This window comes from Mus caroli, unplaced genomic scaffold (genome assembly GCF_978045245.1).
Source record: "Mus caroli unplaced genomic scaffold, Mus_caroli_1 scaffold_7, whole genome shotgun sequence".
Classification (NCBI taxonomy): Eukaryota; Metazoa; Chordata; class Mammalia; order Rodentia; family Muridae; genus Mus; species Mus caroli.
The window spans coordinates 20,707,082-20,734,517 of NW_028227262.1; the positions used below are offsets into that span (position 1 = coordinate 20,707,082).

The 27,436-nt window shown below is 48.4% G+C and overlaps 2 protein-coding genes across 4 annotated transcripts; one reads left to right on the forward strand and one right to left on the reverse strand.

Moving 5' to 3' along the window:
• The first annotated feature begins 576 nt into the window (after window positions 1–576).
• Itfg2 (integrin alpha FG-GAP repeat containing 2) lies at window positions 577–14,328 on the forward strand. Of its 3 annotated transcripts, none has more exons than XM_021164795.3 (12): window positions 578–769; window positions 6,113–6,208; window positions 7,561–7,602; window positions 7,731–7,899; window positions 9,527–9,666; window positions 10,105–10,253; window positions 10,575–10,672; window positions 10,764–10,817; window positions 10,989–11,080; window positions 12,097–12,214; window positions 13,119–13,292; window positions 13,368–14,328. In XM_021164795.3, exons 1-12 carry the CDS (start codon window positions 674–676, stop codon window positions 13,469–13,471), a joined length of 1,332 nt encoding a protein of 443 aa, XP_021020454.1. In that variant the 5' UTR covers window positions 578–673; the 3' UTR covers window positions 13,472–14,328. The 3 variants fall into 3 exon arrangements, with proteins under 3 accessions (XP_029334457.1, XP_021020454.1, XP_029334458.1); XM_029478598.2 differs by lacking the exon at window positions 578–769 and adding an exon at window positions 862–1,066; XM_029478597.2 differs by lacking the exon at window positions 6,113–6,208 and having other exon boundaries at window positions 577–769.
• A 400-nt stretch (window positions 14,329–14,728) lies between these two features.
• Window positions 14,729–24,155, reverse strand: Nrip2 (nuclear receptor interacting protein 2). The gene is made up of 6 exons (XM_021165548.3): window positions 23,654–24,155; window positions 18,679–18,828; window positions 17,203–17,285; window positions 16,284–16,405; window positions 16,008–16,060; window positions 14,729–15,762 (listed from the first exon to the last, which is right to left on the reverse strand). The coding sequence occupies exons 1-6, from the start codon at window positions 23,840–23,842 to the stop codon at window positions 15,670–15,672; spliced, it is 690 nt and encodes a 229-aa protein (XP_021021207.1). The 5' UTR covers window positions 23,843–24,155; the 3' UTR covers window positions 14,729–15,669.
• Between the last annotated feature and the right edge of the window lie 3,281 nt (window positions 24,156–27,436).

Consider the following 27,436-nt stretch of genomic DNA (forward strand, 5'->3'; position numbering starts at 1 on the left):
ATAATCCAGGATATATATATATATATCCAAAACAAGGCAGGCATTAACAAAATAACACTATTTACTACTTAGATCTTTTTCTCTTTGTCTGTTTTCATATTTTTAAAATCTTTGTGGTGGCTTTCCTGTGCATCACCTAGGTGCCTGGGAAGCCAGAAGAGGTTGTCTGGCGTCGGATTTCTTAGAACTGGAATTACAGATGGATGGGTTGAGCACCATGTCGGGGATAGGAATCTCCTCCCCCCCCCCCCCTTCTCTACAAGAGCAAGCAGCCAATGCTCTTAATTGCTGAGCTCTATTTTTGGCCAATTTAAGTTTTGTTTTTGTTTTTTTAACGTGGGTTGTAATCCACTACATTGCGTTGACAACTCCATTAGGGAATTTCATAAAAATTGTTGGAAAACAAAGCTGTTAATTAAGACAGCTATTACTATGACCCGAGGGATGGTCTGAATCCCCCTCAGAGAAAAAGGTCAAGCCCCAGGTATCAAGTCAGCTCCTGGGACGGAAGGCCCGCCTCCTCACCAAAGGTTAGGGGAAGAAAGCCGGAACTCAAGGCTTAAGCGGTGACGTAGACTTCCGGTTCGGTGGCCTGACACGCGTGCACGGCTGTCCTGAGGGCTCGGGGGTCGTTTTGGTGCGGTGGCCCGGCACCTCAGCCCTCCAAAGTGCCATGAGGTCGGTTAGTTATGTGCAGCGCGTGGCGCTGGATTTCAGCGGGAGTCTCTTCCCGCACGCCATCTGCCTCGGAGACGTGGATAACGACGCGGTGAGTGCATGCGCAGTGCAAACTACTGCATTTGGGCGGGGCGAGATGGGGGAGGGGGGAGACGATGGCGTGTTGTGCGCTTGCGCACTGGAGTCAACATGGCGTACGGAACAGAAAATTTTGATTGACACTATCGCTCTCAGACCGTCACTGCAGGCGGCTTAGTTGGGCCAGAGCCTCTAGTAGTTATTTTTTGTTTTAACTTTAAAATTTATGTGTAGAGTGTTTTGCTTGCATGTGTGTCTATATACCGAGTGTGAGCAGTGCCCGTAGAAGCCAGAAGAGGAACGCTGGGAGGTAGAGACACTTGTGAGCTGCCACTGCTGGGGATTAAACCCTATTCCTCTGGAAAAGCCAATGTCCTATCGCTGAGTCATCTCTCCAGCCATATTTTATTTTTATTATCATTAATTTTAAGAGGATAGGTTGTTGGTTCTCTTGCACAGTTCAGTGACTTGTCAGGATAGGAGGTTGTAAAAGCCTGTTTCCTGCGTTATTTCCTTTCGTAGCCTCAATTCCCTTGCAAACATCTTTACATTTCAAAGCCCATTTTTTTTTAACCTGTAAATTGCATTTAATAATATCCCTCTACCTCTGCCTTTGCCCCCCCCCCCGCCCCCCATGCTACCATGCTTACCCACAATCTTGGCTGCTATTGCTACACTGTTGTATTGCTCCTGCACTGGAATCAACCGGTAGATATCTCTGCTGCCTCCAACCTACCGCAGATACTCCATAATCAGTGTTGACCATGCCGGGCTTCTACTGTGCCTACCCAGAATTGACTCAGGTGTCTGGCGACTTTGTAGTGCTACCTCTTCGTTGAAATAAAAAGCAATTTCTACCTACTTTTTTTCTTTCCTAGGCAGTTGATGCTTTTCTCATCATTCAAATAAATAAATGCACATTAAGCAGGTAGAACGATGACAGGCACACAGTTAAGGCTCTGAAACTGTTAGTGTTAACAGTATTAGCCACCCACCCCCCACCCCACCCCCCCTCCCGCCACCAGGCCTACCATAGGAAATATTTTAAAAAAAAAAGGACTGTACCTAGTATGTTCAGATTTCTTTTTTTTTTTTTTTTTTTGGTTTTTCAAGACAGGGTTTCTCTGTATGGCCCTGGCTGTCCTGGAACTCATTTTGTATGTAGATCAGGCTGGCCTTGTACTCAGAAATCCGCCTGCCTCTGCCTCCCAAGTGCTGGGATTAAAGGTGTGTGCCACCACACCTGGCTTTCAGATTTCATTTCTTGACACCATTACCTAAACAGTACAGCACAGCAGCTTCAGTCCTGCATAACCTAACGGAGTGGATACTTTGAGGAATGCATTATTGGGTTACTTTTGTATTTATCCTGATATATGGAGCCCACTACTGACCAAAGTATATGCAGTATGGGTCTGTATTTAGCCCTTGAGACGATTTAAAGTATATGGTAGCAGCCTGGGGATGTAGCTACCAAGCACTTGCCTGACCATGAACAAAGCCCTGGATTGAATTCTCAGTACCACAAAAATAAATAAAGTAATTAGAATTAAGCTGGATAGGATGATGCATGTCTTTTGTCCCAGCATTCGGAAAGCAAGGGCAGGCAGACATCTGAGTTCTAGTCTAGCCTCATCTACAGAGCCAGTTCTAGGACAGCCAGAGCTACCCAGAAACCATGTCTTGAAAAAACAAAAAAGAAAAAAAAAAGAACTAAAATGTAGTTGAGATAATGTGTAAATGCTACTGTATGGTTTGATATAAGACACTTGATTTGAGTATTCACAGAGTTCCTATGATCAATGCCCCACAGATAGAGAGAGAGGTTCAACTGTCATGTGTGCTGTCCTTATTTTGCTTGTCTAATTGGGAACTCTGAAGGCACACATGGCTGTGAGCTGTCATGTGGATGCTGGGAAGCAAACTAGTAAGAGTTCTAAACCACTAAGCCCCCCTCTAAACCGCTTCGTCCCCCATACTCAATAATTTGTAAATTACACTTGCTTTATTTGCATGTTAAAGTGACAGGGCAAGCACACACACATGCATACACACGCACACAGCCACGGGACAGGTGTAGAGGTCAAAGGACAATTTGCAGGAGTTGGTTCTCTCATCCACCAACCACATGGATTCTGTCCAGGGATCAAACTTGGGCTTTTAATTTAAACTTGTTATTAAAGGCAAGTGTGAAAAGCAAAATATGGTATAGTTGAGGTGTCGATCCAGTGCTATTTTAAAAGACAAAGCAAATGTGATTGTTTCAAAGCCACCTGAAGAGCTTTGCATGGGGTTGGGGGCATGGAAGAGGTTGAGAAAATTGACTAGTTAACAAGTGATCAGTTGTACCACATGGTCCATATGACTGCAGTTATAGTCTGAGAGTGTAGCCCAGTGGAAGGGCACTAATCTAGAATGTGTGCGGCCTTGCCTTCTTTCCCCACAGCCATTCTCAAAGAGGGGTTGTTGTGGGGATTGTAGCTAAGCATGGTGGTACATGTCTGTAATCCCAGCACTAAAGAGGCAGAGGCAGGAGTGTCACTGTGAGTTCAGCCTGCTCTACACAGCAGATTCTAAGCCACCCAAGGCTACAGAGTGAAACACTGTCTCAACCCTACCAATAAAACATGATTAGTAGTCCCCAGACAATTGGAGCTTTGGGAATGGAGACAAAGACTGTTTTCAATTTGATAAACCCTTAGCCTAAAGTTCTTTGAAGGTGATTTACTTCCTGCTGAGGCAGAGGGAGAAGCCAGGAATGAAACTTGCTTTCGGACTGCCCACAGAACCCTGGCTGGATGCAGCACCGCAAGTCTTCCAGAGACTGAAGCAGATCACAGAAAGAGGGCGCCTTTCTCCTTCAGCACTCCTTAAACATGGCTCACCTTCTCTGTGAGGGTCCTTACCATCACTGTGTGACGGGGTGAGACCAGAGCCAAGCTCTGTCAGAGCAGCAGGTCTGATAAGAAGCATTCAAGTGCTAGAAGGCTGCCTTGAAATGTCCGCTCCCACATTGTTGCCTCAAACTGCCTAGCTGAGTCATATCTGCTTGCTCAGTGTACATCCCATAGTGTTTTATGATTCTTTTCCTGTTTCTGTGGCTCTGCAAAGCTGAGAAATCCTTCTCAACAAGACAGCTGCCTGGAAACTGGAGGACTGGCTGAGCATTTTCTTTCATTTCTAATCTTTCTTTCTTTGATAAAGTCTCACAATGTACTTACCCCAGGCTGAGCTGGAATTTGTAGCCCTCGAGTCCTTCCTCAACCTCAGGGTGCTGGGATTGTAGGCATGTACACTCTTGCAGGGTCCTTTCAGCATTTTATACTTAAAAAAAACAAGCAGGTACAGCAGATAAAAGGGCTTATCACCGAGCCTGGGGATCTGAGTTGGTCTCTTAGGATCCACAGGATGGAAGAAGAGAGCTGATTCTTACAATTGTCCTGTACACACACACACACACACACACAAACCATGCAGCATATATATGCCTCTGCCTCCCGAGTGCTGGGATTAAAGGCGTGCGCCACCACACTGGACCCCCTTCCCCCTCAAAAGAGATGACTTATCTTTATTTTCTCTATGAGAGTGTTTTGCCTGCGTGTATGTCTGTGCACCATGTGCATGCCTGGTGTCCTCAGAGCCCTGGAACTGGAGTTAGAGACAATTGTGAGGCCCTGGGTGCTAAGAATCAAACTGGAGTCCTCTAGAAGAGCAGCCAACACTCTAAAGCACCAAGCGATATCTCCAACCTTGATTACATTTTTCCTAAAAATGTTAAGGCAGAAACTTATGGGCCATATCCATGTAGGGTTGTAAATCTTCCTTCTTTTCTGGATTATTCAGAAAAGTGCAACTTTTCATTGCTTTCCAGAAATGTCCATTTCAGTCTGCTCTAAGCTCTAAGCTTTCTTCAACACTTTGGGCTTATAAAAAGTATTTTCAGGATTCCTTACATTTGTCTTTAAGGCTTTCCTCAGTCGGGCAGTGGTGGCATAAGCTTTTAATCCCAGCACTCAGGAGGCAGAGGCAGGTGAATTTCTGAGTTCGAGGCCAGCCTGGTCTACAGAGTGAGTTCCAGGACATCCAGGGCTATACAGGGAAACCCTGTCTCGGAAAAACCAAAATAAATAAATAAATAAATAATCTAACTTTCATTTCCTCTCTTTATGGGAAACATTGTCTTCTTTTCCAGAGAAGACCAGGAAACTGTAGAAACTGTAGGGTTTGGAGCCACCCAATTATCATGAGAGCTCCTCAGATGGATAGCTGTTGGATTCATGGTGGATGGTGGGGGAGAAGCTCCCTAAGGGGCCCTCCCAGGCCCAGAGCCAGGATGCTGATGCCAACAATACCTTCAGGCCTTGTCCCACAGGCGAGGCCCTTCCTCTGTGTTCCTGTACACATGAAAATCATTAAAACGGAGGGATCTTGTAGGAAGAGACTGGGAACTGGCGTTGTACTTTGACCTCTGACAAAATATGACATCTGAGGTGATATTCTTCAGAAGTTCACTATTGCGCTGTTTTCAAAATGTTCCCCATTTGTAATGAGTAAGTGAGAATAGCCGAGGCTAGGCACGTGGGCAGAGCTGTGCGGACGGCTGCCTTACCTGAATCACTGCTTACACACACACACACACACACACACACACACTCACACAGACAAGTAAGTTCTGGAAAACTATGTCCGAGTTGCTTCCAAAAGATCTGTTTGTTGTTGTCTCCCTTTCCTTCTTCACCTGTGCCAGACAAGTGCCCTGCTACTGAGCCACAGGCTTGTTCTTGCTGTGTAACTCAGTCTGGCCTTGAACTTGCTATCCTCTGGCCTCGGTCTTCTGAGTGCTGGGATCGCAGGCGGATCTGCTGTAGCTCTCAAAGCCTTAATGTAAAGGCTGGCTTAAATTTGCTATGTAACTTTAAATGTCCTTGCACTTCTGACACCTTGCCCTCACCTCCAGTGCTGAGATGACTGGTATGTATCTTGGAGCCTATTTTTCCTTGTTGGTGTTTTGGTTTTTTTGCGACACTGTATATCCCTAACTGTCCTGAAACAGTCTGTAGACCAGACTGGCCTTGAACTCACAGTGATCTTCCTGCCTTGTCTTTTGGAGTGGTGGGGATTAAAGGGTTACCACCATACCCAGCAACCATGCCTGGCTCCTGTGGGGCTAGAGATGGAGCCCCGGGCCTCATGCACCCTCATGCACATTTGGCAAAGCACACTACCAACTGAGCTACACCTGCAGCCCATCAAAGGCTGTTTAATAAAGTTACTCATATTCAAATGTAACTGTTATGGTTTTTCCAGAGATGGCTGAGCTGAGATCCCTTCCTAACGCCCCTCTCTCCATTTGCAGTTAAATGAGCTAGTTGTGGGAGACACCAGCGGGAAACTGTCTGTGTATAAGAATGACGACAGCCGGCCATGGCTTACCTGCATGTGCCAGGGAATGGTCAGTACTCATCCCTGCTGGTCTTGGGGAGGAGAGAGGATGCCTTTGTGTTGGATGCCAAGGTGATTCCACAGTGAATCCCCAGGCGACTCACTAGACCACTGCTTCAGGGTTTGTCTCACTGGGAGTGAGGGGGCTTAACTCTGGGGATTGTTCTCACTTGCTCTGCTCCCCTTTCAACTCTCCCACAAGACTAGTCTGTGGGAGTTGGCTTTCTGTTGCCAGGATAAAGGCCATGACCAAAAACAACTCAGGAAGGAAGGGGTATATTACAGCTCACGGTTTATAGTCTGTTGCAAAATCTGAAAACAGGGCAGGATCTCAAGGCAGGAACCTGGAAGCACCAATTCATGTAGAAAACATTGGGGTACTTACTGGCCTGTTTTCTTATAGCACCCAGAACCACCTGCCCAGGGCTCTGCCTGCCGACATGAGTCATTAATCCAGAAGTTACCTACAAGCACTCTGATGGAGGCATGTTCTTAGTTGAGCTTTCTCTTCCCATATAACTCTAGCTTGCCTCAATTTGACAGAAAAATAAATAAATAACTAAATTGTCCTTATGTTGTAGAGTGAGCTTGCTACTGTATGGAGGCTGCCTGATTATTGTCTGATAGTAGGCAGTGCAGCCATGCATTGCTTAACAGCAAGGACATGGTCTGAGAAATGCATTGCTGGGTTCTTTGATCATCAGGTGACGGCAGCATTTATATAAACTAAGACAGCTACTGTGTTACCTTAGTTTTGTGAGGCAGGGTCTTGCTTCGTAGCTCAGGCTGGCTTCAAGCTCTCAGTCCTCCTGCCTCAGCCTTTTCATTGACACCCAGCTATGTGATAGGAACTTATAGGTCCATCACCATATATGCGATAGGCTGTTAACTAAAATGTCCTCATATAGTATGTGACTATATAATAAAAAATGAGAGTAATAATTGGAATAATCTAGAAATGTGGAATAATCTAGAAATGTGATAATTGGGTGTTTGTTTTTTTTTTTTTTTTGTGGGGGTGGTGGCTTATAAGACAGGTTCCTGCCATATGACCCTGGTTGGCCTAAGATTCACACCAGTCCTTCTGCCTCGGCCTTATGAGTGTTAGAGGGGGTACAGGTGTGCACCATACATTGGAAAATTTTTTCTTTTTTAATTTCTTTCCCTAAATCTGAGATTTTTACCTCCTTAAGTATCCATTTTGCTGTATGGACAAACCAAACTGTACAGCTCAGTGTGTCTGTTTATTAATAAAGACAATTTATGGAGGTCACATGACACAAGCTTTCATGAATGCTTTGGAAGTTTCGAGATGAATGTTCTCTCTTGGTACCTCTCTCAGGTTCCCTTTCTCTCTTGCAGTTGACTTGTGTTGGGGTCGGAGATGTCTGTAATAAAGGGAAGGTAAGCACGCCAGTAAGGGTGGAGCTCCGGGCCCTTGCCTCCATTGGGACTCCCAGGGACTCCCAGAGTCAGCCTCTGATAAGCTCTCCCCAACCCGAGTGTCTCTCCTGTGCCTCTCTCTCTCCCAGAACCTGGTAGTAGCAGTCAGCGCAGAAGGCTGGCTGCACTTGTTTGACCTGACACCCACCAAGGCTCTGGATGCCTCTGGGCACCACGAGACACTTGGAGAGGAGCAGCGACCTGTCTTCAAGCAGCACATCCCGGCCAACACAAAGGTCATGCTGATCAGCGACATCGGTGGGCATGAGCAGCCAAGGCACAGGGGCAAGCAGGTTCCCGGGCAGACCCCAGGGGACTGGGCCAAGATGGAGAGTTGTTGCCATAGCAACCCTAGGGTGTGGAGAGTTGGCACCATCGTGCACATGTACAGTGTTTACCTTCTCTCTTTGAATTTTGTTTTACTTTCTCCTCACTTGTATGTTTAATGCATAGCTACTGAGCTCCTGTTACAAGCCAGGAACTGTTCTAGGTTCTAGAATTACAAAAATGAATGAAGCAAGCAAAAAAAATCACAATATCTAAGAATAGACAGAACAAATTCTGTAAGAAAATTAAATAATGAGGCTGGGAATTTGGCTCAGGATTAGAACACTGCCAAAAAAATCAATACTATATTAGAGGGTAGTAAGTGCTGTGGACAAAATAGATCACAGGACTAAAGGTGTCAAGATAGAGACAGCAACTTTTTAAAGATTTATTTGTTTATTTTATGTATATGAGTGCGCTGTAGCTGTATGGCTAGTTGTGAGCCTTCATCATCTGTTGGGAATTGACTTTAGGACCTCTGCTCGCTCCAGTCAGCCCCACCCACTCAGATCAATCCTGCTTGCTCTGGTAAACCCTGCTTGCTCCGGCCCAAAGATTTATTTAGTATTGTAAATAAGTACACTGTAGCTTCAGATGTACCAGAAGAGGGTGTCAGATCTCATTGCAGATGGTTGTGAGCCACCATGTGCTTGCTGGGATTTGAACTCAGGACCTTTGGAAGAGCAGTCGGTGCTCTTACCTGCTGAGCCATCTCTCCAGCCCGAGACAGCAATTTTAAAGATTTGTTTGTATTTAATTATGCAGACATAAGTGAAAAGTCAAATCTCCTGTAGCTGGAGTTTCAGGAGGTTGTAGGCCACTTGACATGGGTATTAGGACCCCAACTGGGGTCCTCTGGAAGGACAACAGTACTCCTGACTTCTGAGCCAGGCCTGAAAAGTGGCAAACTTAAATGGAGTTGCCACAGACATTCTTAATACTTCTTTTTTTTTTCCTTAAAGATTTATTTATTTATTTATTTATTTATTTATTTATTTATTTAATGTATATGAGTACGCCTTTGCACTCCTCAAAGCAGAAGAGGGCAATGGATCCCATTACAGATGGTTGTGAGCCACCATGTGGTTGCTGGGAATTGAACTCAGGACCTCTGGAAGAGCAGTGGGTGCTCTTAACCACTGAGCCATCTCTCCAGCCCACCTCAGACATTCTTGCTGGAAGGTAGCATTTGATAAAGAGCTGAAAGTGGCAGGAGAGTGAGTGGTGGAGACATGGGGCTGCTGATGGGCCAGATGCTGTGTAGGGAGGAGGTGTGCGGAATGGGCCAAGGGGCCGTGGCATGGATCTAGAAGCTGGGGGCTGAGATGATGGGGCCCGCAGAGCGGTTCAATGAGAAGCTGCATGAGCCCAAGGCCAGGCGGGGGTGGGCAGCAACCATAGCAGCCCTAAGGTATGGCGAATGGCTCAGAAGTCTGGACATGAAGCTGCTCTCAATTGAAAGTGCCAGGAGTGCATGCAGGCTGTGTAAAGGCAGCCATGGGCTGAAGCTGACCAGTTGAGGTTTGGCTCCAAACCCTTTGTGTTTCTGTGCTTACAGATGGAGATGGGTGTTACGAGCTGGTGGTAGGATACACAGACCGTGTGGTGCGGGCCTTCCGCTGGGAAGAACTGGCTGAGGGGCCTGAACACCTGGCAGGGCAGTTGGTGTCCCTCAAGAAATGGATGCTGGAGGGTCAGGTGAGAACGGTGAACAGAAAAGGCTTACGGGAAGCGGGGCCATCAGGGAAGCAAGGAAGATGTCCTTGCTGAGAGAGATCCCCGTCATTTTTGACAAGGTCCCAGTGGGGTTCTAGTGACAGGTCTAGAGTGCAAGGAATGGTGGACTGAGAATTCAGTGTGTGAGGTGTATGGTGTGAACCAGGTCAGAGCCACTGGGTACCCAGCGGAAAGCAGATTGACTGTGGAGGGGATGGTACCAGGCAGGCATTCATGAACCGTAGAACTCCTGTCCCTGTCAAAGCTGGGGGGCAATTCTGAGAAGCCCTGCCTTTGTCTCCCCTGTTCCTGGTGGCCGAGTCTCTCTCTCTCTCTCTCTCCCTCCCTCCCTCCCTCCCTCCCTCCCTCCCTTCCTTCCTTCCTGCTTTGTTCCCATTAAGACTTTGTTCTCTGGTGCAGGTAGACAGTCTCTCTGTGACCCCAGGGCCTCTGGGTGTGCCTGAGTTGGTTGTGTCGCAGCCAGGGTGTGCTTATGCAGTTCTGCTGTGCACCTGGAACAAGGACACTGGCTCCCCTCCTGCCTCTGAGGAGGCCACAGGAGATAGTAGGTAAGGGGATGGGTGGCTGGTAAGTCAGTATAAGGACGTGGTGGTAAAACAGATCTGTAGGTGCCAGGGCTCCACCATCTAAGTCCCCAGCCCAGCCCATTAGAAAAGGCTGTTTAGGAGCAGGAGTCCTGGCCTTTAACCTTAGAGCATGCGAGCATCTTGAACCATTCAGTCAGGTCTCAGGACTCCTTCCGGCAGCCCCATCCATTTGCTCCATGGGTCTGAAAGAGTCGGGTGGGCTTCTGGAGTTGGGGAAGCTCCTGCAGAGAGGAGCTCGGCTCCCTTGGCTTTCTGTTGGCCTAGTCTCTCTTTCACCCACAGGGAGACCCCAGCCGCCCGAGATGTCGTCCTGCACCAGACATCTGGCCGGATCCACAACAAGAACGTGTCCACTCACCTAATCGGCAACATCCGACAAGGTAAAGGAGGGAAGAGCTGAGGGAACCAAGCAGTGCTGGGAGAAAGGAGACCCAGGACCTGCCCTCATTCCTGCCTCCATTCCCCACGTAGGTCATAACCCTGAAGGCGGTAACGCAGGCCTCTTCGCCCTTTGTACCCTGGATGGTGAGCGGTCCTCGGCTGGGTGAGGTGGGGATCTGCCGAGGGGTCTGCACACACGCACACTTACACATGCACACACACACACACACTCACACACATACTCTCAGCGACATTTACATACTGTCACACACACACACACACACACACACACACACCTCACCTCTCTTCCTCTAGGGACACTGAAGCTGATGCAGGAAGCAGACAAGTTGCTGTGGTCTGTGCAGGTGGATCACCAGCTTTTTGCCCTAGAGAAGCTGGATGTCACGGTGAGTGGACTTCTGCCGTTTTTTGAGATTCATTCGTTTAATTATGTTCATGTATGTGGAGGTTTTGCCTGCATATATGTCTGTGTGCCACATGTGTGCCTAGTACCCATGGAGGCCAGAAGAGACCATCAGACCCCCTAGAAGTGGATTTACAGATAGTTGTTGGCCACCTTGTGGGTGCCGGGAGTCAAACCCTGGTGCTCTGGGAGAAAAGCCAGTGTTCTTAATCGCTGAGCCATCATTCCAGCCTACCCCAGGAGTAGACATTTAAATCAGCTCTTCTCACATCCCAGCCAACACTGAGCCTTTTTCTCGGACCTGAGATGAGTGCGTCTGTTACTCTCTAGTGTGCCCTCATAGCACACAATTTAGTTCTTCTCTACGAGACTACTAGAAAATCATTTCCAGGCCTATCAGCCCAAATAGCAGCGCTAACAGAGAACAGGCACTTGGTCTAGCCGTGGGTTATTAGTCATGAATACAGCTGCGTGGTCTGTGCTGTTTCTCCTTGTCCATGAGTCTGTGTGATATCACTGTGGCCCCTCGTTTGCCAGATGGGCCCACACTGATTATACTACCATGGTGCAAGCTGGGTGGCTTTGACCAGAACAGACCTGTACTTGGGTTATGATCCTGACACGTGACTTTATCCCTCTTAGCAGAAATTTCCCAGATAAAACTGAGAATAATGTTGACATCATCATAGCGTTGCTTTGAATATTAGGCAGAGTAAGTCATTGTTTGCCTGTTGCCCCCTTGGCACATGGAGAAATACCCTAATTTATAGTTTGCCACCCAGCGTCAAGTTCATGGTCCTTTACGTCTCATGGCTTCCACTCCACCATCAGATCTTTTTTCTCGTTTCTTTTTTTTTTCTGACACAGGATCTTGCTATGTGCTATGTAGCACAAGCTGGCTTCTGCCTCTGGCCTCTGCAGCACTGTCATTACAGGTGTATGACACTACATCTGACTAGTCTCTCATTAAAATGGCATCCTGTCTTTGACCTTTTTCAGGGCAACGGGCTTGAGGAGGTGGTAGCGTGTGCCTGGGATGGACAGACATATATCATCGATCACAACCGCACCGTCGTGCGCTTCCAAGTGGATGAAAATATCCGTGCCTTCTGTGCAGGTGGGATGGTGGCCTCTAAGCTCAGCTACTCCGGCTTAGTAAATGTGCCAGAAAGTGGTTGACTCGCTCCTGTTCAGTGTCGCCCTTGATAGATGTCTTCACACATGAATGGGCTCCTTAGCTGCCACTAGTGGGGATGGGTGGGTGCCGTGCTGCCATCTTGACAGTTTGTTAGGAGGAAATTTTTATTTATTCTTACCTGTATGAGTATTTGCCTGAATGTATATGTGCCGTGTCTGTGCAGTACCCACAGAGGCCAGAAGAGGGCACCATATCCCAAGACTAGAATTACAGACAATGGCTAGCTACCATGTAGATGCTAGTTAGGAATTGAACCCCAGTCTCTGGAAGAGCAGCCAGTGTACAGAGCCATCTCTCCAGCCCTAGCATGGTAGTTTGGAATACGAAGTAAAGCGCAGTGTGGCCTCCATCTTTAAATACATAGAGAATGGGATGACTGGGAAAACATTTCCACCCGAGCATGCCAAGCTGAGGAAAACGCTTCCAGTGTATTCCCCGCAGTCCTCAGCTTCGGACTTTGAAAAGCAGCAGTGGCTATTTGGGTGTATCTGGCCACTAAAGTGACGATGGGCTGAGGGTGTTGCTCGGTGGTAGAGCTGGCATGTACAAAGCTGTGGGCTCGGACCCCAGGACCCCACAATACATGGAAGGAGTTGGAAAACAGGCAGTTACCTGAAAGGTTGATGTGTGCCTTGGGAGAAAGGAACAGGCCAGGAACAGCCTTCCTCTCTGATCACTCTGTTACCTACCCCGTGCCTTCACATAGCTGCCTCCTTTATTCCAGAGCATCACTAAGATGAGAAGACTTTGATGTCTTCTTCCTGGCCTCCTCCTGACACCAGGACTAAGCCTTGGTCTTTCTCTTCTTGCCCCCGTCTCCCAGGCCAGTACGCCTGCAAAGAGGGCCGCAACAGTCCCTGCTTGGTATATGTCACCTTCAATCAGAAGATCTACGTGTACTGGGAGGTGCAGCTGGAGCGCATGGAGTCCACTAACCTTCTGAAGCTGCTGGAGGCTGAGCCCGAGTACCACCGCCTACTGCAGGAGCTGCGTGTGGGTGAGTGTCAACAGAGCCAGCGGGCCTGCGCCTGGGGGCCTGACAGCCTCTCACCAGTCTCTGCTTGGCCTGCAGATCCTGAAGATCTCCCTGCAGTCTGTACCCTGCTTCATCAGACTCTCTACCATCCGGACCAGCCACTACAGTGTACCCCCTCAAGCTTCCAGGACCCCACCTAGCTAGGCTCGACCACTTAGCTGCTGAAGGATCCTTCTGAACCCCCAACCCTACCCCAGAGTGATCCATGACCTTGGCAGGATGGGGAGTGTGTATTACAGAGGAAGGAGTAGGACTGGGTTCTCAGCGAGGGTGGATGTGGCCCCCTGAGAGCCTGGGATGAAGAGATCTATCGGTTGCCCCTCTGCTCGTGGCTCCTTCTCATGCTCCCTGCTCTCATTGCAGGAAACCAACTTGTGTGTGAGACAAGGCAGCAAACCTTTGCCATGTTCCAACACCGGAAAGGCTTCAGGCCTGAGGAACTGAGGGAGCATGGGGTGATCCCCCCTCCCCCCTGCTGAGTGCCAACTTTCACAGCAGAGCTCCAGGCAGCAGACACTCGCAGTTATTGCAGGAACGGCAGAGTATTTATTCTTTTAGGGTATTTTCCTGTCTCCTCTTCCTGTGTTCTTCTATTTACCGAAGCAACTAGGTCAGGGCTTTCTCATTTTGTCATAATCTGCTCTGGTTTTGTTTTTGTTTGTTGGTTTTGTTCTGAATGTCTCTGTGTGCAGAGGTGGAACCCGGGCCTTTCACACATCAGCCAAGCGCTCTGCCATTCAGCTGCACCCAGCACTGCCGTGCTCTAAAGTACCATGCTGCTTGAGAGCCTCACCCACCTGCTTCCCAAACATGACTGCCTATCGGAAACTAGGCACTCACAGTTTGTCTTACATGATGGTGCACCAATGTACTCCCAGTTCTTGAGAGAAAGATCATGAGTCCAAAGCCAGCCAAGGCTCCATAGCAAGTTTGAGACCAGCGTGGGTCACATTTGGAGATCTGATCTCAAATAAACAAAACAAAAAGGCGTTAACAATCTGGTGCAGCTCTCCAATCTGGACTGTAAGTGAGGCAGGCGGCTGGATCTCTGAGTTCAAGGTAGGTGGGTCTGTGTAGTTTCAGACCAACCATAGTGTGCGCACACCTGTGTGTGTTGACTGTATTTATGACTGTGTAAGGGTGTCGAAGCCCTGGAACTGGAGTTACAGACAGACAGGTGTGATGCTGGGTGTTAAGTCTCAGATTCAGGCTCTCACGCTTGCATGGCAAATGCTCCAACCCACTAAGCTGTCTCCCCAGCCCTCGGGGCTTTGAACTAAATGAATAGAGTAAAGGAACAAAGAATGTCAGAGTCCAGGATTTACCTCACAGTGGAGGTAACGCTTACTTGTTACAACTGCTTGTATATCTGTACAGCACAACAGTGTAAAGTGTACTTCACAGGCCTGTGTTCCAGCTTGGGTGTCCTATGCCCCTGAGGGCAGCGGCACTGTGAGCTCCTGGGGGTAAGGAGGAAGAGACCAAGGCAGAACACCTGCATAGAAACTGTGTTTATTCAAATGCAGAAGCAGGCTAAGGGCCTGCCCTGGGCTGGTCCGCCATTAATGGAGCAGTAGGAGGCAGACTGGGAGGGAGCTTGTCTCAAAGCGCTGCAGTGAGGGAGGAGTCAGGATTGAGACCAGGAACCCCACACCCAGAGTCTCTTGAAAGTGAAGAAAGTGACACTTTGTATGCTGGTTCCTCTTTGGTCTACCATAGGCTTATAGGCTTTGTATTTAGTTCCCATGTAAGGGACTTGTATTAAGTTCCCTGGTTTGGGTTAGACATATCATTGTCTCTCTTCCCCTAACCACGATTTGAGAGGCTGACCAGTCAGAAAGACACCCAGACATCTGCCACCCAGAAAGGTTACTGACCGCAGGCCCTCAGCTCAGGGGCTGTACCTTGTAGAGCAAGTCACCCCCACCCAGCTGTAAGCAGATGGGTACAGGATTAAAGGGGCATGTGTGAGGAAGGCCAGGTTGGAGTGGGCTTTAGGCCGGTGGAGGCAGCAGGTAACTTTGACCTCTACAGCCAGGGTGAAGTCTAGAGCCCATTTGCTGGAGGTCCTTTTCTGTAAGTGACTTGGTTGTGCACTTGGGAAGAGATAAGAGAGAATGGGGGAGCCAGGACCTCAGAGTCACAGATACTCTCGGTAGGAATTCCTAGGGTAGAGGGCAGCAATGGAGAAGCAGAGAGGGGGTGGACAACTGCGGGGTCAGGGTGGTGAGAAAAGAAATTAATGCAGTGGTCTCCAGATGCCCTGCTCAGGTAATACCCACTCCACACATTCTTCCCTAAGGCACGGTGTCACCCTAGGGACTGGCTGAGACAGTGGTCACTGGCCAGGCTCTTGGTACAGAGGCAGGAAGGGCAGCTCCGAGAAGGGGGCTTTCAGCCGAAGCACTCCACGGTCCAGGTCAATGCAGCACTGCCGTGGGGACCGTGAATGTGTGGTCACCTCCCTGCCAGCTCATACCTGCTCCCTTCTTTCTGCCTCCCGCTGCTCCCATGCCCCTGCCCCTTCAGGGAGGGAACCCATTTCGTTTTCCTTTGGGGGATAATTAAGCAAGTTTTGAGTTTTCAACAACTCTCTCAGTCTTGCCAGCCTGATCCGGGCTTCCACCCTGAGCCTTCTACCTGTCCTAGCATTTTTGGGTCAGGCCCAAGTCTTACCTTGAGGGAGAGCAGGGTCTGCAGTCCCAGGCAAAATTCAGGGCTGTCCACATCTGCAGGAACCATTGGAAAACAAGGTCGGCTGTATGACCACTGCCACCCTCCTCTGAGCACTAGCCCCTCTCCGGTCCAGTCCACCCCTCCCTCCCACTCACCCCCCCCCCCCCCTTGCAGCTGAGATCAGCAGAATGGGTAACAATATGCGAGTCCTGGGAGCATGCGCTGACAGGAGCCGAAACCACTCAGAAGAGAGGTAGAAGAGGTGAGGGGACTTACCCACCACCTGGGCCGAGCATTCCACAGTCTCCTGCCCCAGCTCTAACTCCAGCTGTTCTACCTGACTTGGTGGCTCAGGTGCCACATCCCTACCGGGGGCTTTTGGGACCCTCTTTCCTAACCTGTGGTTAGAAATGAAAGCAAGGGTTATAGCCACAACAGTCTCCAATTCCAGCCCCTTCCCCCACAACCCCAAGTTACAAAGCCAATGTAACCAAAAAAAAAAAAAAAAAAAAAGTCCAGGTATAGTGGTGTGGGCCTTTAATTCCAGCACTTGGGAAACAGACAGATCACTTGCTTTGGAAGCCAGGCCAGTCTACAAAATGAGTCCAGGGCTATTACACAGAGAAACCCTGTCTCAAAAACAAAATGCTAATACTGATCTAGGCTGTCTTTCCAGTCCTTGAGCCAGGTAAGGTCCGGCTGTTTCCTGCCAGAGCTGCCCAACCAACCTCCCCCCAGTTAAAGACGACACAATAGCTGTGCTGAGATATAGCTTGTGCCATCAGGTTCACTCAGTTGTTGGTTTTGTTTGGGTTGGTGCCGGGAGGCTGTGGTTTTTGAAACAGTCTTGTGGAGCCTAGGCTGTCTCAGATATCTTAGGTAGCCAAGGCTGACCTTGGCTGACCTTGGATTCCTAGCTCTTTACCCTGAGATGCTAGGTTTCCAGACAGGAGCCACTGACAGCCATCTTCAATAGATACTTTGAAGATATTTCATCACCCCCAAAGGAAACCCCCCCCCCAAACCCAATATGGCCTGTAGTGTCAAGACCACATGCAGGAGGCTGAGATCAAAAGGTCGTTGAATTTGAGGCCAACATGGGCTACACAGGGAAACTCTATATCAAAAAACAAAGAGGGGGTGGGGGAGGGGAGGAAACGCGTCCACTGTGCACTGGCTTAGGCTGCGCTCTTACCCCAAGCGCCTGAGGCATCCAGCAGATATCTGGTTGTGCTGGGTCCCTGTGTCCACAGCCACTCGAAGCATCTGGTCCTGGCACTAAGAAAGAAGGATTGTGATGAGTTAATAAGTCCCCAGGAGGACTGGGCTGGAACTCTCAACATGCTGGCCTCCTTAAGAGATGAAGGGGATGAATGAGTTTTCAGAAACCAATCAAGGAAGTCATACTCCACATTTCCACATGGTGAGTCCATTGAGAAAGCTCAGGGCCAGAGCTACTTGTTTAGAGGAACCTTGAGGCCTTCTAGTCAAAGAGCTGCAATCTAAGGAGAGGGCTAAAAAGACAAACCTCTTCTGTGGACACTCAGATGTGGGTGACCAAGAATGGAAACAGGAAGACAGGGAAGAATGCCTTGGGATATTGATAGGCATCAAGGTAAACACCTAGATACATACACACACACACACAAAAATCAGTTTTCCTGTTCCAAACATTTATTGAGTATCTACTATGTAAGGTGAATGGCTAGTAGATACTTCAATGAGTACCATTCCTTAGCAGTGTTGGAGATGAAGTGTGACTTCACTCCATGGTAGAACATTGTAAGGTCTATAAAAGGACCATGAATAGTGCGCCTGGGGGGACAGGGAGCTGTTCTCGCTGGACAGAGGAAAGCTCAAGGAGGAGGCCGCATCAGAGGTGGGCCTTAAAAAATAGAATGTGGACAAGGGATGGTTGGAGATTAGGAAGTAAGATTTCTGGGCAAAGAGGCAGTGGGCATTTACTGGGATTGTCCACCAGCAAGTGGGTGCTCTAGTGGCTCTAGAGATGAGGAGCCCAGGGACCACAGAGATGGCTCAGTGGTTAACAACATCTGCCACTCTTCAAGAGTACCTGAGTTCAGTCCCTAGATTGGGCAGCTCACAATACCAAAGGATACAGCAGCCTCTTTTGGCCACTGTACGCACACATGTACACACAGGCACATGACATTACAAACATACATAGCCTGAGATTTTTCTTCACCTTGGAACGTGAGCCTTTTGTACACAGGCATACCTTTCCAATGTGTACAGTACCAAAAAGGAACATTTAAATATAATTTGATAAAAGCAGGGGGGCAAGCCGGGCGTGGTGGCTCACGCCTTTAATCCCAGCACTCGGGAGGCAGAGGCAGGCGGGTTTCTGAGTTCGAGGCCAGCCTGGTCTACAAAGTGAGCTCCAGGACAGCCAGAGCTATAAAGAGAAACCCTATCTCGAAAAAAGGAAAAAAAAAAAAAAAAAAGCATGGGGGCATAGTACTACAACGGTGTGGACATCTGGCAGTACACAGAGGAGACAGACAAGACAGAAAAGTAGATGCTGGTCCAGAAAAGGAGAGAAACGCCTTCTCTCCATCTCTTGCCGACAGCCCAGCAGAAGGGGACGCTTGTGAAGTGAGCAGGCTCAGCAGGTAAGTGACAGTCAGAAGTGCACTGGGAGTCTTCTTACCTTGCAGTTGACAAGCAGAGCTGGAACCTGTGTCGAACTGGTCCTGCTGCTGTCATGGCCACGGATCAGGGCCTGCAGCAGGGGAGACTCCCCCTGAAGCCGCCTCTGGTTTCCCTCCACCAGGCGTCTTTGGATCACACTGTGTGGCTGCTGGCTCCATCACAAAATAGTGAAAGCAGTCTAAGCCCAGAATACAGGCCTCTTGCTTCCCCATCTTAAACCTTGCAAATCACAGAATGCTTGCCCCAGCTCTACCCAGACAGGAGCAGTAAGAAAGTAGCTGATGGTTCAGCAGTTAAGAGCGTTAACTGGCTGCTTTTCTAGAGGACCTGGGTTCAATCCCTAGCACCTGCCCAGAGGTGCATAACTAGCTCCAGTGTGATACAGTTCTTGCATGGTAGTACAGGTCTGCCATCCCAGCCCTTGCCAGTTGGAAGAAGGAAGATCAGGAGTTCAAGGTCATCCTCGCTACATGGCAAGTTTGAGGCCAGCCGGGCCCAAGTGTCTCAAAAAGTATTTTAAAATATGATTGCAAAAGATATGAGCCAGACAGTGGTGACACATGACTTTAAAAGCACTAGAGAAGCAGAAGCAAGCAGATTTCTGTGAGTACGAGGCCAGGTTGGTCTACAGAACAAGTGCCAGGTCTACACAGAAAAACCCTATCTTGACTCCCCCCTGCCCCCCCCCCCAAAAGTGTTCAGGCTAGAATAATGAGCGATTAGCCTTGGCCTCTCATCTGTAGCTGCCCTCATCCATCCTGTATGATACCAGCTTGGCTTCCTTTCTTTGTAAGGACACCTGCTGTATCCAGACTCCCACAATTCTCTTGGGCTACTGGACACCTCCTCCCTCTCACAGAAGCCTGCCGACAAGACTTGCCTTTCTACACTGACTTAGCTAAAGCCCTGCTACTCAGTGTGGTCCTCAAGCCGACACACATAGAATTTATATGTGAGTGTAATTAAGATCTAAAGGGATGGGTATGTCTGTGGGTTTTGCTTATATGCATTTCTGGGGCCCGTGAAGAAGGCATCAGATATCCTAGACCTGGAGTTACAAATGATTGTGAGCTTCCAGTATGTACTAGGAATAAAATCTGTGTCCTCTGGAAGTGCAACCTCTGAGCTATCGATCCAGCTTTAATAGCATGATAAAGCCTGTTTGAAATGCAGAGTCTCAGGCCTGCATCTAGAATTTTGTTTGTTTTGTTGTTTTCTGGTGCTAGGGTATAAACCCAGGGCCTGCATATACCTGGCCAATGCTCTACTGAGTAGCTGCTCTCCCAGCCCGGACTAGGTTTGGTTTGGTTATTTGGTTTGTTTGTTTGGTGTGATTTGATTTGGTTTTGGTTTGGTTTTATTTTTGTTTTTTAAAGACAGGAGCTCTCTGTGTAGCCCTGGTAGTTCTGGAACTCAATCGGTAGACCAGGCTGGACTCAAACTCAGAGATCCTCCTGCTTCTGCCTCCCAAGTGCTAGGTGCTAGGATTAAAGGCGTGTGTCACCATCACCTGACATTTTGTTTGTTTTATGACAGGGTCTTACTATGTAACTGTGGCTGACCTGGAACTTTCTCTGTAGTTCAAGCTGGTCTTGAGCTACAAATCCACCTTCCTCTTCCTCCCAAGATCTAGGATTAAAGGTGTATGCCATCAAGCCCAGCCTAACCCCTAATCTTGTTTCAGTAAGACTCCTATACAGGGCTGGTGAGATGGCTCAGTGGGTAATAGCACCCTACTGCTTTTCCGAAGGTCCAAAGTTCAAATCCCAGCAACCACATGGTGGCTCACAACCACCTGTAATGAGATCTGACTCCCTCTTCTGGAGTGTCTGAAGACAGCTACAGTGTACTTACATGTAATAAATAAATAAATGTTAAAAAAAAAAAGACTCCTATACATTCAAATTTGAGAAATGCTTAAGTAAAATGTAAACACAACTGTACAAGACAGATTTGGTGATGTATACCTATACATTTCCAGTGTTCAGAAGACTGAAGTAGAACAGCCTTGAGTTCAAGGCCACCCTAGGCTACCTTTAAAAAAAAAAGTAACTGGTGTGGATGTGGTGGCACATACAGGACTAAGGAGGAAGAGACTGGTGGATCTCTGTGAGTTCAAGGCCAGCCTGGTCTACATAGCATGTAGCCAGAGCTACATAGTGCGAACCTATCTTGAAAACTGTTGAGTGCTATTCTCCTATATTAAGTACATTACACACACACAAATAACACACACCAGTATAGTGGCAGCCTACTTTTGTTTTTTTATTGTTATTGTTTGTTTGCTTGTTTGTTTGTTTTTTAAATGAGCATTGCTGTTTTGCAATCTCATTAAATTAAATCTGAAGGTGTCAGATCTTGGAGTTACAGACAGTTGTGAGCTGCCATCTGGGTGCTGAGAACTGAACCCAGGTCTTCTGGAAAAGCACTCAATGCTTTTAACCACTGAGCTGTCTCTCCAGACCCTCTCCTTTGTTTTTGTTGTTGTTGCAGTTGTTGTTATTTGTTTGTTTGTTTTCTTTTTTGAGACAGGGTTTCTCTATGTATCCTTGACTATGGGAATTCAATATGTGGACCAGGCTGGCTTCAAACTCACAGAGATCTGCTTTCTTTTCCCTCCCAAGTGCTGGGATTAAAGGTATGAGCAGCTCCACCCAGTTCTGTATTTTCTGAACTGATCCCTAGGCGACCTGGCTATTGTCTTTCTGGATTGTCCACCACACTGCTCTCATACTCTAGTGACACTAGGCCTCTTCCCCAGGGAAGATTCTGTTCCACCCCAGCCTCTATCCTTGCTCACCTCTCCTGGAAACCCCTCCTCCCAGTTCTCACTAGGCCAATCTGTACGCATAGCTCCCTATGCTCTATTGAGTAGAAGGGCCTTCCTTCTACCTCTCACTCCACCTGCAGAACTGGCCTCTGGGTTATTCTGCCCTCCGTCGTTCTCCCCCCTTGTAGCTCATTTGGTCTTGATTCTCAAAGATGTTATTTTTGGATTTCACCCCCACTGCAGCCCAGAAGGGCCTTCAAGTCAGATCTGTCTTGCTCATCTTTCTGTCCCAGGGCTTAGTTCAGCATAAAGAGGGAGGCTCTGTGGCTTGGGGGGAGGGTTCAGTCAAAGAAAAATGTGCCTAGCATGCACATGGACCTAAGTCTTATCCCCAGTACTAAAAATAAAAAGGAAAAAGACACAAAATAAAATGGTTGGTTTTAGTCTTGTATGGTAGCACACTCCTATATTCACAGCATTCAGCAGTGGGGAGGCAGGAGGATCACCACAAAGGTGAAATCAGCCTGGGCTACATAGTCCTAGCTCAGAATTAAAGTATAGTTAATTATGTTGCTTATAAACTTAAAAGGCACTGTTGTAAGCCAGCCTGGGCTATGTAGCAGATTCAGGCCACCAGGACTACATAGTGAGACTCTGAACAAATTAAAGTCTCCTGGAGAATGGCTGTAGCCTCCCAAGCTCCACACACTCCTCCACCTGACCCTGGGAGCCTGGGATTGTTTTTCTACCCTTGGCCTCAGGAGACCCTGGCAGCGAGTTGCTGTTCTGGGAAAGCACAGCCAGCTTGGAACCCAAACAATTCCCATGCCCTTCTCTCCACAGTGACTCCAGGCTCCTCACTGTGGGAAGTGTGTGTCAGGGCTATCCCAATCGTGAAGAGGGGCTTCCAGAATGTTGCTTCTTCATGCCCAAAGTCATAGGCGCTACCTGCTGCAGATCGTGCAGGTGGTAAGGCAAAGGAGAGAGGTGAGAAACCCTGGTGTCAAAAGGCTGAGCTTGCTACTCTGAGGTGGTAGTGTCCACAGAGCAAGACAGGTGTAAGACTGTATGAAGAAGCACAAGGCCCAGGCCCTGGGACACCAAAGAACCTGCTCTCCTGTCCCTCCCTATTCCTTAACTGTCTCCTGTGTTCTCTGGGCTGCTGAGACGGGACTAGGGGATTCCTGGAGAAGGACAGAGAGGTAGAGCCAGGTCAGTTAAAGTAATAGAGGATGCCTTTACCCCAGGGAGAAGCAGCTCCCACAGAATGGAATTCTGTATTCTCCGGACCCCCCAGAAGCCACAGCAACTCAAAAGCTAAAAGGACCCATAGCTAGGAGCGTTCCCAATCTTCTCCCTTAGTGTTTCTATTAGCTAGGCAATGTCACAGTGCTAAGTATGTGGATGCCTAGGTGACCTCTTTACCAGGTAGATGCTCGAAACTTTATTCCTTTCTAACAGATGGAGATAACAAGGCACAGAGACAACTTTCCAAATTACAGCCAGAATTTGGTCCCAAGCAAGGTGGCTCCAAAGCCCGTGCTCTTAACCAGTATATCCCTGAGGGCAAAGACTGCATGCTGACCCTAGCCCCCCTTACCTCCCAATTGTCACCCTGGGCCTGTTCCCTCTGGGGGGCCAGAATTGCTGCAGTGGTTTGGGGGGAAAGGACATAAGGACACAGATACAAATGGTCCAGGTCAGAGCCATATGAACCCCTGATTGCCCAGGAGACCCTCAGTTAGTGGATGATAGGGGAAAGGGCAAAAGTGGGGGCAGGTCTGAGGAATGGGGCAAATTCGTGGTCAGCTTTGAAAGAATCTAGAAGTAGGAGTCATAACCCCAGGGTAACCGATCCTCTAGGCCTTACTGTCCTTATGTGCCCATTCCATGGGAATCCTGAGTCCTCTAGGCTTTGCTGAACAAAATAACTCTCCACTACCCCCAGGATAGCCTTGGGCTCTAAGGGGGAAAAATGGTGGAAGCTGAGTTATGAGCCCAGGGACCCTCACTGCCACCAGGCCAAGAAACATTCCCAGTGAAGGATCTGGGGAGGATTGGGGGGCTGCAAGTTGGCAGAAACATCTTTCCCATTTCAACAGGAGAAAGAAACTTGAAGATTGAGGCTCTGCCCTTTAGACCACCTCCCTGCACCCCAAACACAGGATATGAAGAAGAGGAGAGAAAGGGTCAGGGTCCTTACCAGGTCCTTAGAGGTGCCGAGCCTCTTGAGGCTGTCCAGGGGCAGCAGGTCAGCCGAGTCCTTGTGCAAGAACTGGGTGGCCTGTTTGAGTCGGCGCTGCTGGCTCAGGTGGGCTCGGTCCCGAAGCGAGGCTTCCTGGTCTTTCCTGGAGTCTCCCTCATCTCTCCTGGCCTCTTGCCCAGTGCTCATGGTCCTCTGTGGAAAGCAGACAGGATGTATGGGAGTCTCTCTCCACCTCCTTTTTGCTCCCAGCTCCCCCTATAGCTTCTGCCTTTCTCTGTCTCCGGACTGCAGTTCTCCCTCTGACAGGAGGGTCTCAGCAGGAAGAAAAGAAGAAATAAATAAATAATAGGCGAGAGCAGCCGCGCGCGTCAGACACCAGTTTCCAGAGATTGCAGTAGAGGGAGCGAGGTTCCGGCTGGAAAAACCCAGCCCTAAAGGAGAGGGAGGGTAAGCAGGGCCTGCAGCTGGTAGGCTGCAAAGCCTGCAGCTCTGGGGTCCTGCTCAGAGTGGGTGGTGGATGGTGTGTGTGTGTGTGTGTGTGTGTGTGTGTGTGTGTGTGTGTGTGTGTGTGCATGCGCCCGCGCTCGGGTGTTGTAAACTGTCAGGAGGCTGTGCCAAGTCATCAGAGAGAGGTGAGTGCCATTGTGTGGGGGCGCATGTTTGGTATGTGTGGGGAGGCAGGCATGCATGTCCCTTGTCTCTTGTGTTTTGTGGATCGGCTCTGCTGATCCCCTTCCAGTCTCTGAACAGTCAGCCACCTAGCTCTTTCCTCCTGCTGCTGTCCTTTGCTGCTAGGGTTTGAGGTGCTGGCCAGAGAGGGATAGTATGAGAGTGGTCTCCCCATCTCTCCTCCATCTGCCATCAGATACCCTCCTTGTTTGGCCTCCCCCTGTCAGTCCCAATATCTCTCTCGAATTGCAACGAGATCAGGAACGTTCTAGTAATACACACCTCTGAGATCTTCCTTGTTAGACGATGAAGTCCCAGTGATTCCATGCTGAGGAATTCTGGGGAATGTTCTGGGCCTATATACATCTCTCCAACTGGATTAGTCTGTGACTCACCTTGGTCCCCTCCCGTCCTTGTTAGAATCCCAACTACTTTTTTTTTTTTTCGTTTTTTGAGACAGGGTTTCTCTGTGTAGCCCTGGCTGTCCTGGCACTCACTTTGTAGACCAGGCTGGCCTCGAACTCAGAAATCCGCCTGCCTCTGCCTCCCGAGTGCTGGGATTAAAGGCGTGCGCCACCACGCCCGGCCAAGAATCCCAACTACTTGGGAAGGTGAGACAAGAGGATCACAGTTCAAGGCCTGCCTGGACTACAGTGTGAGTTCACTCTCAGGCTTTCAATTTAGTGAAATCTTTTATATATATAATTTGTTTATTATATGTAAGTACACTGCAGCTGTCTTCAAGCACACCAGAAGGTATATGATCTCATTACAGATGGTTGTGAGCTACCATGTGGTTGCTGGGATTTGAACTCAGGACCCTGGAAAAGCAGTCAGTTAAGAGACCTCAGTTAAGAGCAGCTCTTAACTGCTGAGCCATCTCTCCAGCCCAATTTAGTGAAAACTGTCTGTAACCCCAGTTCCAGGGGGTCCATGGCACCAGACATGCCCGTGGTACATATATACATATACATGTACATATGCACAGAGGCAAAATACCCATACACATAAAATAAAAATAAAAAGAAGGGTTGATGTCCCAGAGAAGGGGGATGCTAGTAGGGTGAGCACCCTCTTAGAGGCAAAGGGAAGGGGGAGGGGAGGGGGGCTCATGGAGGGGAGACAAGGAAGGGGAATAATATTTGAAATATAAACAAAAAAAGATTAATAAATAAAAAACAAAATAAAACAAAAAATTAAAATAAAAAGAAGGGCCTGGAAAGATGGCTTGGGACTTAAGAGTGCTTACTGCTAGCCCAGCAGTGGTGGTGCACGCCTTTAATCCCAGCACTTGGTAGGCAGAGGCTAGACGGATCTCTATAAGTTGGAGGCCAGCCTGATCTACAGAGCAAGTTCCAGGACAGCCAGGCTGCACAGAGAAACCCTATTGAGAATCCCCCCAAACAAGAAGCTTTCAGGTGGCTTACAGACACCTGTAACCCCGCATATGTTTCAGATACTCTCACAGACACATAAATACAAGGAATAAGAATAAAGTAGCAAAATTAGCTTAAATGACAGTAATCATAAAAGGGGGTGGGTGGGAAGAAGAGATAGCACAAACTGTGCTTACCGCCCTTGCAGTGTGGATCCTGGCGTCCCAGACAGCTCCTATCCACCTACAACTCCAGTGCTAGCCAGGAGATCTGACACCCTCTTTTGGACTCCTAAGCACATGTACCCAGAGATGTACCTGCTCCCACCCATGCACATTTCCAAACACAAAAACACATTTACACGTAATTAATTGCTTTTAGACAACTTTTTAAAAGTAAAAAGCTGCTGAAGGTGGTAGAATGTTTGCCTGACACATGCAGGCTCTGTTCAGTGCCTTCAGTCCCCAGTACTCCAAAACAGCAATAGAAAACACAGAATCCACAAATCCCCCAGGGGCCTGAGGCAGAGGGTTGCTCAAGCCCAGGATTCCAGGGTCAGCTTGGGTAAATCATTAGCTTGGGCAAGACCTTGGCAAATCATTTCTGGGCCTGGAGAGATAACTCAGAAGCTACAAGCTGGCTGCTCTTGTAGAGGACCAGGCTCAGTTTCTAGCACCCACACATGGTAGCTCACAATTGTCTATTTTAGGGCTTTCATACTCTCTTCTGGCTTCCTCAGGCACCGGGCATGCACATGTTTCACAGACATAGATGCAGACAAAACATCCATGCACAGAAAATAAACAAGTACATTTAAAAAAATCACTTCTAAGGAATAACTATTTGTAATTATTGTAATCTCTAACGAAGACACAGGAAGAAATTTCCAGCAGCCCTCTGTAAGGTTCTTGTCTCTTTGGTTGTGAGCCTATCTTTTTTTCTTTTCTTTTCTTAAGTAGTACTGGCTGTCCTGGAACTCCCTATAGAGAATGGTCTGGCCTCTAACTCCCAGAGATCCTCCTGCCTCTGCCTCTCTGCATGCTGGGATAAAGGCACCATGCTCTGTTTCTGTTTTTGGTTTTTTTCTTTTTTAGATTTATCTTATGTGATGAGTGTTTACCTGCATCCATGTATGTGTAGCATGTGTGTGCCTGGTGGCACAGGGGTCAGAAGAAGAGCCTTGGATCCCCTGGATCAGATGGTCGTGAGCCATTATGTGGGTGCTGAGAATTGAACCCAGGTCCTCTGCGAGAGCGCCAAGTATTCTTAACCACTGAGCCAACTCTCCAGCCCCCCTCGGTAGCACTCTTAAGGGATGGGGTGGAGGGAGGGTGTCCTTCCCAAGACACTTGAAAAATATGTCACTTCTCTCGTTTGGTTCATCTTATGGTTTACGTAAATACCAAAGTGGATGGATATAAACTCAGAAGTCTTGAGAGAAAAATGGAGGTGCCAGGATCAACCTCACTCCATGTCGCAAGTTCACCTTTGAGTGGTGTTCTTCATGCTTAGAAAACAGTATTTCCTGAGCCTCTTCAATGTACTAACTAGTCACTAAGCTAGCCTGGAGCATACAGGGGTATCATGGTTATTTTAATGACAACTTGTAACAAATTAAAATTACCTGAGTAGGAAGACTTAACAGAGGGTCCTGGCTGCCTTGATTGATGTGGGAATCCCCGCCCTAGCTGTGAGTGAAACTTTCAGGAAGATCTGCCCTAGTTGTGAGTGGCAC